Source organism: Silurus aristotelis (assembly GCF_946808225.1).
Source record: "Silurus aristotelis genome assembly, chromosome: 8".
NCBI classification, from domain to species: Eukaryota; Metazoa; Chordata; class Actinopteri; order Siluriformes; family Siluridae; genus Silurus; species Silurus aristotelis.
The window spans coordinates 28,173,515-28,185,889 of record NC_139581.1 but is presented as its reverse complement, the minus strand read 5'-3'; the positions used below and the strand labels follow the sequence as shown (position 1 = coordinate 28,185,889).

General features: G+C 40.6%; 1 protein-coding gene across 1 annotated transcript in view; it reads left to right on the top strand.

The window, feature by feature from the left end:
• col4a4 (collagen, type IV, alpha 4) overlaps positions 1 to 12,375 on the top strand; it is a 49,601-nt gene that overhangs the window by 23,227 nt on the left and 13,999 nt on the right. Inside the window, exons 8-25 of the mRNA XM_083548985.1 lie at positions 124 to 192; positions 273 to 308; positions 1,005 to 1,067; positions 2,847 to 2,882; positions 2,974 to 3,015; positions 3,097 to 3,177; positions 4,405 to 4,449; positions 5,344 to 5,406; positions 5,517 to 5,561; positions 5,702 to 5,755; positions 6,360 to 6,417; positions 8,565 to 8,669; positions 8,766 to 8,918; positions 9,279 to 9,368; positions 10,830 to 10,990; positions 11,430 to 11,502; positions 11,588 to 11,694; positions 11,824 to 12,007. Of these exons, the coding sequence (XP_083405111.1) occupies positions 124 to 192; positions 273 to 308; positions 1,005 to 1,067; positions 2,847 to 2,882; positions 2,974 to 3,015; positions 3,097 to 3,177; positions 4,405 to 4,449; positions 5,344 to 5,406; positions 5,517 to 5,561; positions 5,702 to 5,755; positions 6,360 to 6,417; positions 8,565 to 8,669; positions 8,766 to 8,918; positions 9,279 to 9,368; positions 10,830 to 10,990; positions 11,430 to 11,502; positions 11,588 to 11,694; positions 11,824 to 12,007 (1,465 nt within the window). The remainder of the gene's footprint in view (positions 1 to 123; positions 193 to 272; positions 309 to 1,004; positions 1,068 to 2,846; positions 2,883 to 2,973; positions 3,016 to 3,096; positions 3,178 to 4,404; positions 4,450 to 5,343; positions 5,407 to 5,516; positions 5,562 to 5,701; positions 5,756 to 6,359; positions 6,418 to 8,564; positions 8,670 to 8,765; positions 8,919 to 9,278; positions 9,369 to 10,829; positions 10,991 to 11,429; positions 11,503 to 11,587; positions 11,695 to 11,823; positions 12,008 to 12,375) is intronic.

Genomic DNA, 12,375 nt, shown 5'->3' with positions numbered 1-12,375 from the left:
CCTATACATTTGTGTGCCTCCTATGTTGTGAAACGTACCACACATGGCTGCATATTAAATGTGAGAAATTTTTAAAAGATGTGAAGGTTCACACATGGTGACATGCTTCATTCTGCTTTATAGGGTTGTCCAGGACCACAAGGACCCAAAGGAGAGCCTGCATGCAACTATGTTATGATTCCTGGTCGACCCGTAAGTAAAGATAGAAATAATAAGCAGTTGCTAATTACTGTGTTTGGATAGTAATCTTGCTTTTGATGACCCTTTTACAGGGCTGTGATGGACCTCCTGGATGTCCTGGACCTCCAGTAAGTGTTCCTAAAATTGTATGGGTCTAGTAGTACAATATAGTAGGCATCATCATCATCATTGTGATCCCAACCAAAACTTATCCTTCAAACCATGCATTCTTTCTGGGAGAGCTCATTCTATTTACTAGAATTTTACGGCCCTTTTTATTTGTATTTTCTGGCTTGTTTTTTAATCCGACGCTATAAATCTGCTGTGTGCACATTTAACTCGTTGCATAATGCCAAAAAAAATGACCACAAATTAATAACATTTGCTGGATCAAGCGCTATATCATAAAACGCCCATGATGAGGTTGAACGCCAGATTTCTCACTTTGGCCAATTTCACGTTGTATTACACCCAAAGACAAACCCTTTACCCTTTTTACCACTTCTTCTCTAAATGTATTTCCTTTTTTTATACTGTTTTAATATTAATGGTACATACCTTTTCAAATAAATTGAATACAGTGGTCTAGACGCTATTAAAAAAAACCACATTGTAGACTTCAAATCAATCTGGCAACCTCGTTAACAACCTCGACGTTAAGATGCAGCTAATTTTAATCATATCCTATAATATGCATAGAATTTGCATATTCGTGAATTACTCTGAATATGAGGGACTTTCCCTGCATAAATGTTATGTAATCTTTTAACTGAATGGAAGAACACAACACATGATGTATTAAATATTGTGTCTATGTGATCTAGGGACTTCCTGGACCTTGTGGCCAATCAGGTGTTGAGGGGAAGTGTGGAGATGCTGGATTACCGGTACACCACTGTCTATTTGCTGGTTTATTTTTGTCTATAATCATGAGAAATAGCGAATTCAAATTCTACGCACAGAGCGTCTGGTTTTATTTCATGCTTTTATTTTGATTTTTTTTTGCATTATGTCAGAAGGCACTTAAGTAAATTCATGATTTGCTGTCTGTCTGAAGCAAAGAAATAAAAGTGAACTTATTGTACCATAGTGAATTGCATAGCCTTATATTTTCTCCAATGAATCCTATGGTGTTGAATCGAATAGAAATCGTATCACATCACATCGGTAGCTACTTCGTGCATATATTTAACGTATCGTATCATTGGCTATGCATCGAGATGTGAATCGCATCGGCCTCAGTTAAGGAGACGCACATCACTAATGCACATTTCGGAGCTACTATATTTATACTATACAGTGGACCCCCCGCGAGTTCTAAAAATCCGCACATTTTAGACACACCCCCGCAGCCCCTATGGTACCTTAGTGAGTTTATCTAGACATCATGGCACTTTAATACAATAACGCGTTTTTAAATAAAGTATGAAATGTGAACATTCGGTCCCCTATGGATTCCCATGATTTTTAAGTTACCGTATTTTTCGGACTATAAGCCGCTACTTTTTTCCCACGTTTTAAACCCCGCGACTTAAACAACGAAGCGCTAATTTATGAATTTTTCCTGGGTTTTTCCAGGTTTCACAAACTTCAAGCCAAAAAACTGAACCCCATAACATTAGACCAATGAAATTTCCGAACAGAAACGAAAAAACGCACCTCACCTGTGTTCTGAGCTGCACGGCATCGGGAGAAAAACTTCCATCGGGTGATTTTTAAACGCACAACGATGCCAAAAGATAAACTCCCGAGAGAAATAGTTGTGAAAGGAAGGAGGAAGACAGTGAACAATGACTTTCTAAGTAGGCTACTGTTTAGATACAAGCCGTTGTAACGCGTTGAGTCAGGGTGAAGGGAGAGCTCGCTTCTGGCATCCCAAAATACCGCTATGCTCCTAAAGGAAGCGCAACATATTTCACCCGTTACACCGTGTGTAACGTGTCTTTCGTTAAAGCCTGTGTAAAGTACATTAGTGGAGACACCTGCAGCTTATAGACAGGTGCGGTTAATTTATGTTAAAAATACAAATATTTGTCAAATTCAGTGGGTGCGTCTTCTATATTCGTGAGCTTTATAGTCCGGAAATTATGGTAATCCTAAACTTGCTGTTAGTTATGATCCAAATTAGAACCCGCAAATTTTCCAAGCCGTGAATTTCAAACTGTGAATTATCAGGGGACTGTACTTATAGATATACTATATGGACAATGTGGACACCTGACCATAAGATCCGTGTGTGAGTTTTCAACATCCCAATCCCAATTCTCTACTTAAATTACCCCTAATTCAATTTAATTCAATCCAGCCACAAGGGTGTTAGTAAAGTCAAGTGCTGATGTAGGTGAGGGGGGGAAGGCCTGCATTCACATTAATCCCAAACGTGGTCAGTACAGTTGAGATTAGAGCTCTATAGCTGGAGATCTTCCACTACAATCCATGTAAATTATATCTTCGTGGAGCTGGCTTTTTTCAGAGGAGCATTGCCATGCTGGAACAGATTTGGGTCGCCTAGTTCAAGTGGAAGTCAAATTTCATGCTACCGCATCCAAAATCATCCTACACAATTGTGTACAATTTTGTGATAACAGTTTGGGGAAGAATTAGATGTTGCACAAAAATAATGTTGTCCATATTGTAGATGATTTTCAAATTCCTTCTCTTTCCAGGGTGGAAATGGTGCTCCAGGCTCACGAGGTCCTCCAGTAAGTTATATGCTTGTCCTGCATTTTTATTTTAATAATAAATTGTTCTATAACAACAATAATTTACTGCACTTTCATTTTTATTTCATAGGGAGACACAGGAAAACCAATTTTTGGTGAGAAAGGAGACGAGGTGGGTTTGTGTATTTGTGCATGTGTGGAGGGCAATGGGCATAGTGTGTATGTGTGTAAACATCTCTTTTCCATGTTAAAGGGAGAGCCAGGGCCCGAAGGTCCTGCAGGCCCCTTTGAATTAATTGAGCCGTCAGAAGAATATTTTCCTAAAGGAGACAAGGTAAGATATATCGTAAAAAACAGGAAACTTGTCCTGGTGTTACAATAGTGATATTCCATTGTGCAAATCTGGGTATTTTTTTGGAAAACTAGTGGGACTTTTCACATCTTTATGCTTTCTAGTACTTACACTACAATACGGTACAAGTAACCGTGGCCACCCATGTGAAGTTGTCATATTTACCCAATACACTTTATTTAAGTTGATTTACAAATGAGACAAGCTACAACTTGCCATTTTTAGGATTAGGACCCTTGCAAAAGGTTCCAGCATTGGCAGCTTAGTCATGGTAGGATTTGAGCTCATGCCCTTCTAATGAGTAGCCCCCAGTGCTTCAACCAATAAGCTAAGACTGCCCACTGCAAGACAAGATCTTCTTGTCCTCTAGCTACTCTTGTGTGATCCAGATAGTCTGCTGGTCCTCCACCGAGGGGTAGATCCATGGTTCATGATTCCTTTTTTTTAAACCTTGCACTTACTGGACAGTTCCAATGAAGGGACAGGAAAGATCTGATTGGAAAAAGACACCTATTTGCAAGTATGGCTGTGCAATAATATTACCTTACAGCCCAGCCTACTTTGCTGAGTAAGCTGCTTTGAGACAATGTCTGTTGTGAAAAGCGCTATACAAATAAACTTGACTAACCTGTCTAGGCAGCAGTGGCCCTTTTTTGACATTCTGTAAAGGAAGTAAAGGTCTAGTCATCTGTTGGTAACTTCCATGCAGTGTTTAAGGACTCTTCATGACACAGAAAAATGCTGCACAGTAGAAATACCTTGGGTAAGAATGCTGGCTTTGGCAATACATTTACGGCATTTGGCAGGCATTTAGCCAAGGGTTAAGGGCTTCATTTAAGGGCCCCGCAGTGCCAGCATGGTGGTCCTGGGTTTTAAAATTGTGACTTTCTGATCCAGAGTTCAATGCCTTAACCACTGAGCTACCACCTCCCACAAAATTTAAAGTCCAGTCCAGTATGCAGTCACTTGACACTTTCACTTTATATTTATTGGTACATTATGTACAGCACTAGGCCCCCAGTCTAGGTCCTACTATAAGACCCTCCAAACCATTAAGGAATGCCTTTACAAATAATGTAAAATTATTGGTTATACTATATGACTACATATTGTTTGCATACACCATGAAGAAACCAATTTAATATTGAGAGAATATTTCACACCAGAAATATAACATGGATGGACTCATTGATGATCTTGTTATTTTAGGGGGAAAAGGGATCTTGTGGAGTCTGTGGATTGCCTGGATGTAATGTAAGTGTCTGTCGGTGTGGTTCTTGATGTATGTAGATTTTTTCTTATGAATAGAGAGATATGAATAGGATAAACAATTTGGTTTCGGGAGCATTGGTGCTTGGACCCCTAATTATATGGGGTGGTACACGTAAAATTATTTTAATGGGGGCACCTTCTTGTGGTTAAGGTTTAAAAGTAAGGAGTCAAATCAGAATCTAGAAATTCCAGAATTGCATGGTTGATGTATGTATGCGGTGGTATCGGGAAGTTTCAAGACTTATGCCGCTAACGTGCTATTCTGGCCAAGTGCATTACCCCGTCTGCGATTTTATCATGGACATTAGGTTAGAACAGAGAGCAAACGTGAAATTCTGCATGAAACTGGTCAAATCCGCCACATAGACGTTTGATGCGAAATACGTTTGACGTGCCGATGCTGCAACGAGCCTTTCAAGGTGTTTCGAGTGCCATGCGCCCTTCAAGTGCGGTAGAACATCACTGGAAGACGATGAGAAAACGGGAAGACCTTCAACGAGCTCAATACACCCAAAAATTTAAAAACCTTTCAGCAACTCGTGCATGATGATTGTCGGAGAACAATCCACATGATCTACTACTCACCAGATTTTCCCAGATCCAGTTAAAAGATCATCGTTTCTGACCATAACAGAGATCCAGCGCAAATCGCAGAAGGTACTTGACATGCTTTGAAAAGAAGACACAATCCAGAAGTGTCAGGAAGTGTTCTTGTAAACAGAGCTAGTCTTGAAACTTTTTGATACCACCTTGTGTGGCCTTCGTGCTCAAGAATCTGTGCACGTAGCATTGAAATAGCCCAAGTCTGAAGACAGAAAGCTACAGTACATGTCTACTACAGGGGTCCTGATGAGCTGGTGTCTGTCTGTCTTTCAGGGAACTATTGGACCACCTGGGAAAACAGGAGACAAAGGCTCTGCAGGTTGTCAAGGCCCTACAGTGAGTGCAAACATTTATAACGCTCAATCAAACGGGGCATTATATCATATATACCTCGCAATACATGCCGATGTCTGTTTTACTGATTTCATACTGTGACTTATTCAAAGGGAGAACATGGCTATCCTGGATTTTGTGGCAAAGAAGGACCTCAGGTACAATGCAGTGTGTGTGTGTGTGTGTGTGTGTGTGTGTGTGTGTGTGTGTGTGTGTGTGTGTGTGTGTGTGTGTGTGTGTGTGTATTTGAGAGTGAATACTTAGTGGGTATTCGTTATATGTACTTTTATTTCTATAGGGTGAACAAGGACACCCTGGAATCCCTGGACAATGTGGCCCCCAAGGAATAAAGGTTTATTTGTTGTATTTTTCTCCACCTTGCTATTAGCAGGGTTAAAAATCTAAGGGGTCAGAATTTATCATCAGATTTGATGTCTCGATAACTGTGGCCAGGACAAAACTACCTAAATAAGGAGGTGTCAAATAAATTTCCAATGTATCGAAATTTATCTGCCATTTCCCACTTTAAAGTCGAGTGTGGGTAGATTTTTAAGCGCCACCTGTCCTTAATCACTACCAAAAAATGATAATGAATAATCGTTTATTTAAATATCAAGTTGCCAGTCAGCAACCTCAAAAAGCATCAAGTTCAAAATATTGAAAATAAAAGTGTAGTTATCACTTCGCTTAACTGCATTTGCATCAAGAATGATGAACGAGTCAAGAACAAAAAGAACGCCATTTCAGCTTATGCTTCTTGAGATAACCGTCAAAAATCTTGAGGATTCTAAAAAAAGAAAGAAATTATTTTTATTGCACCCCACCTGTCATGTCTTTATTTCCCACTAGAGGGCCACTCCCCATACTTTGAGAACCACTTCATTAATTATTTTAATACACAGTATAACGTTGATACACTGTCCAACTAATGTTGTGTTTTTGTAAATGTCTAACAGGGAATCTCCGGGGATCCTGGTCCAAAAGGGGAAACAACATATTTCTCTTATGAAGCAGGTACAATGATCAACATCTTCATCTCCCAGTTTGTGCTGGGGTTTGTGCTGGGTTGCATGGACCAGACTTGAATGGATATATCAGGACCAGGACTTGTACATAGCAAAAGACAGAAGCAAGAAACAAAGTTTATAGATATCTTTACTTTACCATTACGGAGGCTTTTCCACATCGCTGCAACGTTTCAAAGAGCCAAAAAGGCAAAAACGACGTGGGTCGTAGCGTCGCACGTTTCAATTCCGTCATATGTTTTCGACTTTTGGGAAACGCTTGACAATGATAGCATTAACATGGAGCGTTTTTAATTGCCATTTTCAAATTTATCCAGATTAGTGTAAACTTAGCCTTTAATACGCATGGGGAAATGAGAAACAGGTGTCAGCAATGAGTCAATTAACAGACAGAGTAGGAAACATGTGAAGGAGGAATGGGGCCCTCTAGCCTCTAGCATATTACAAAGAATCTTTTTAAGATTTATAATCATATACAGTGGGTACGGAAAGTATTCAGACCCCCTTAAATTTTTCACTTTTTGTTATATTGCAGCCATTTGCTAAAATCATTTAAGTTCATTTTTTTTCCTCATGAATGTACACATAGCACCCCATACTGACAGAAAAACACAGAATTGTTGACCTTTTTGCAGATTTATTAAAAAAGAAAAACTGAAATATCACATGGTCCTAAGTATTCAGACCCATTTGCTGTGACACTCAAATATTTAACTCAGGTGCTCTCCATTTCTTCTGATCATCCTTGAGATGGTTCTACACCTTCATTTGAGTCCAGAAATTTTTGATTATACTGATTAGACTTGATTGGGAAAGCCACACACCTGTTTATATAAGACCTTACAAATCACAATGCATGTCAGAGCAAATGAGAATCATTAAGGTCAAAGGAACTGCCTGAAGAGCTCAGAGACAGAATTGTGGCAAGGCACAGATCTGGCCAAGGTTCCAAAAATGTTTTTGCTGCACTTAAGGTTCCTAAGAGCACAGTGGCCTCCATAATCCTCAAATGGAAGATGTTTGAGACGACCAGAACCGTTCCTAGAGCTGGCCGTCCGGCCAAACTGAGCTATCGGGGGAGAAGAGCCTTGGTGAGAGAGGTAAAGAAGAACCCAAAGATCACTGTGGCTGAGCTCCAGAGATGCAGTCGGGAGATGGGAGAAAGTTGTAGAAAGTCAACCATCACTGCAGCCCTTCACCAGTGGGGCTTTATAGCAGAGTGGCCCGACGGAAGCCTCTCCTCAGTGCAGGACACATGAAAACCCGCATGGAGTTCTCCAAGATGGTGAGAAATAAGATTCTCTGGTCTGATGAGACCAAGATAGAACTTTTTGGCCTTAATTCTAAGCGGTATGTGTGGAGAAAACCAGGCACTGCTCATCACCTGTCCAGTATAGTCTCAACAATGAAGCATGGTGGTGGCAGCATCATGCTGTGGGGGTGTTTTTTAGCTGCAGGGACAGGACGACTGGTTGCAATCAAGGGAAAGATGAATGCGGCCAAGCACAGGGATATCCTGGACGAAAACCTTCTTCAGAGTGCTCTGGACCTCAGACTGGGCTGAAGGTTTACCTTCCAACAAGACAATGACCCTAAGCACACAGCTAAAATAACGATGGAGTGGCTTCACAACAACTCCGTGACTGTTCTTGAATGGCCCAGCCAGAGCCCTGACTTAAACCCAATTGAGCATCTCTGGAGAGACCTAAAAATAGCTGTCCACCAACGTTTACCGTCCAACTTGACAGAACTGGAGAGGATCTGCAAGGAGGAATGGCAGAGGATCCCTGAATCCAGGTGTGAAAAACTTGTTACAGCCTTCCCAAAAAGACTCCTGGCTGTATTAGATCAAAAGGGGGCTTCTACTAAATACTGAGCAAAGGGTCTGAATACTTAGGACCATGTGATATTTCAGTTTTTCTTTTTTAATAAATCTGCAACAGTGTCAACAATTCTGTGTTTTTCTGTCAATATAGGGTGCTGTGTGTACATTCATGAGGAAAAGAAATGAACTTAAATGATTTTAGCAAATGGCTGCAAAATAAAAAAAGAGTGAAAAATTTAAGGGGGTCTGAATACTTTCCGTACCCACTGTATATAATTATATGATTTTCCTGCTGCTGTTGTTGACTGTAGGTAGTCTTGGTGAACAAGGCCCTACTGGACCCCCCGGTATCAAAGGAGACATGGGATGGATGGGTGTGCCAGGCCATCGTGGTCCATCAGGCGAATGTTTAGCAGGTGTGTATATGTCCGGATAACTATGTGGTCATCTTGAGAACTGGTTAAGAGTTAAAACGGGCAGCAGTTGCAGATTTATTATTCTTTGTCTGCCAGGCCTGATGGGTCAGCTAGGGTTGCTGGGTGTTCAAGGCCCTCAAGGTGATAAAGGAGAGCCAGGGAGGAAAAGTACCCAGAAAATCCCAGGGGAGCCAGGAAAACCAGGGCACCGAGGGCTAAAAGGGGTCCAAGGAACTCCAGGACCAGATGGTAGGTTTATATGGAGTAGACAGCATTGTGTACTCTCTGCACTTTTGTTCATCTTTCTTATACGTGTTTCTCTTTTGTCCTGACTGTTGCATATAAGATTATATATAAATAAGAAGTGACATAAAAAAGTTTCAAGACTAGCTTTGTTAACAAGAAAGGACTTTATATAGGAATGTATATATGCTTACACACTATCACCTTCAAAATAGTCCCCTTGCACAGAGTTTATTTTATTTTTAATTCTGATTAAAATGAATGAAAATGTATTTGTATGACCAGAAAAAATACAACAATCTGTATGTCTTGCTTCAGTTCCATTTTACTTTGGGATGCATTAAGTTGTGTGTTTTTTTTATTTAGGATTCTACTGTGTCCCTGGCCACAGAGGAGACCCTGGATTTGAAGGAGATCAAGGCCTACCTGGTCCAAGAGGCTTTATTGGGGGAAAGGGTGATGCAACCATAATCTTCTCACAACAATAAGGAGACATGAATAGTTTTATTATATTGTTGAGGGTTTTGTTGGGAGTGACGAGGATGGACAGGATTAGAAATGAGTTTATTAGAGGGACAGCGCATGTAGGACGTTTTGGAGACAAGGTGAGGGAGGTGAGATTGAGATGGTTTGGACATGTGCAGAGGAGGGACATGGGGTATATCAGTAGGAGAATGCTGAGGATGGAGGCCCCAGAAAGGAGGAAAAGAGGAAGGCCAAGGAGGAGGTTTATGGATGTGGTGAGGGAAGACATGCAGGTAGTTGGTTTGAAAGAGGCAGATGTAGAGGACAGGGGGGTCCTCTATATCAGGGGGGTCCAGGGGGGATGATCTGCTGTGGGAGAAGCCGAAAAGAAGAAAAAGAAGAAGAAGAAGCAGAATAGTTTTATTATAGGAATACCGCTAAATAGTCTCATGAGCCATAGTTGTTTATTAAGAGTTACAAAGTGCAATATGTAAGAAATAAAATGTAACACATGCAGATAGGGGGGTTAGGGGAAGGATTTGATGCGGCACAACATGCTAGCTGAATGCCGCTAGTCCCCAAAGTGCATTATTCTTGTCTAACAATGGAGAACCTGGTATATGTTGGTCTGCTTACAGCACAGCGATTTGCCAATGTTGAAATGTATTTTATTAAAGCATGAGATGATAGATAGATAGATAGATAGATAGATAGATAGATAGATAGATAGATAGATAGATAGATAGATAGATAGATAGATAGATAGATAGATAGATCTTAATTAATAGTATCATTAAAGTGTCATTGCACAGAATTGCAGTGTCTCAGGGGTAACCATCAAATGTCTAATGCAGACTGGTTTGTTTCAACAAAGGATTTAGACTTTGGAGTTCCTCTAGAACACCTGAATTTCCAGCCATGTGTGGTTCTTCCCCAAACCATTAGCACAAAATTGGAGGCACACAGTTGTATATGATGTCTTTGGATGTGCCAGAATGACATGCCCCTGCGCACAAAGCCAGCCCCATGTAGATATGGTTTACATGGGCTGGAGTGAAAGCGTTCACAACACAATTGAACACCTTTGGGATTAATTAAAATGCTAACTGTGGCCTTCCCACCTCACCTACATCAGTACCTGACTTTGCTAACACCCTTGTGGCTGAATTAGCACAATTCTCTATAAGCACACTTTAAAAATCTAGTGGAACATCTTCCCAGAAATGTGGAGGTTGTTTTTAACAGCAAATGGGGACTCGATTTGGAATGGAATGTTTAAAAATCTTAGGCTCAGGTGTCCATAAACATTTGTCAATGTAATGTGTATTGTATGTAATTGATATTGGTATATAATTGATACTTTTTTATGGATCTAATACGTGACTAAAAATATTCCTGTATCCCACTGCTGCTATCTGCAAGTGTAACACTAATTGTTTGTGCTTTCTTCAGGTGACAATGGTGACTGCAATTGTGATGCCAGTCCTAATATTTATGGTCCTGAAGGTTTGCCGGGTGAACCTGGGGAACCCGGTTATGCAGGACTGCAGGGGCTTCCTGGTGCACCAGGTGAAACTGGCCCTGATGGAGATCCTGGGCCAGAGGGTAGTTTTGTAAGTAAAAGGTCCTGCAAAAAATTTATTTACTTAAAAGCTTTAGTATTCTTGTAATATACATTTGAAAATGTAATTATGGGATTACACCCCAGTACCGTTGTTAAAGAAAAATGTGGGGGGGGGACCTGGTGGAGGAGACATGAAAGATAGAGTATTTGGTTAAATATAATTATTAGTAGATTCGATATTCTGTATTATTTAGAAAGTGACCAATAATTAGTGACCAATATTTTCTACATAGATTGATTTCTCCTCGCTAAAATATTTCTCAAGCGCATTCTATCAGCACCACTGCTGCACCGAGGATTTGATTAAACACAATAATGCGGAAACCGGGGCGCATCCTGAGAGACACATAAAATATAAGTTAACATGGCAGATTTAGAGCTGCATCTTCTGGTTCTAATGGTCTTATGGGCTGTTTTGTGGTTCACAGGGTTTTCCGGGATTTCCGGGTACCAGGGGGATGAAAGGAGAAAAAGGAAACCTGTTTGTGCAGAACATCAAGGGTAAGACACCTAGCACAGTGCTCATACAGGGTTCTGTATATCTTATACCTTCAATAAAAATGTTAACGTTTACATTTACTTTAAGGTCAAAAGGGACAGCCCGGCAAATTAGGGACGTGTGGTTTGCAAGGAGTCAATGGCAGGAGAGGGGAATGTGGAAATCCTGGGCCTGCAGGTGATTGTGGTGCAGAGGTTAGTGATCTAAAGTTGGTAGGATAGGTGTCCTTTTCTTAAAAAAAGGTGAACTGATAGGTGTACAAATATTAATAGAAGAGTTATGAATGGATATATTAATGAATGACTGATTATTCCCTTTTTCAGGGAGACAGTTTTTCAGGTTTACCTGGGGACAGGGGTTGTCCGGGAAACATGGGCTTAAAAGGGATAAGGGGTCCATGTGGACCACAAGGCCCAGGCATTCCTGGACCAGTAGGTCTTCGAGGAAAAGAAGGTGACCAGGGACTTCCAGGACAAAGAGGAATTGCTGGGCGTAAAGGAAACAAAGGTAAATCCTTGTTTGATTAGAGATTTCAATTTAACACAATTTTTCCAACAGTGAACAAGACATCCTTTACATTCATCTTCAGTAGCCATGTTATCTTAGTAAGTGCCACCGTGGATCTGACACCATTCCTGGCAGAAGACAAGGAGAATTTACCTCAGCACCATTCCCACCTGGAGAAAATGTTACTTGGATATGAAAAAGTTTAGACTGAACGAATGACAATTGTCAAATCCTCAGCTGTCCAGGTTTAGAAAATGATTTGCCCATTGTAGTCCAAAATTCCTGTTCTTTGCTGACAGAATTGGACTCTGCCTCAAAGTTCAATGTGTTGTGCATTCTAAGGTGCTTTCCTGCCTATTCTGGTTGTA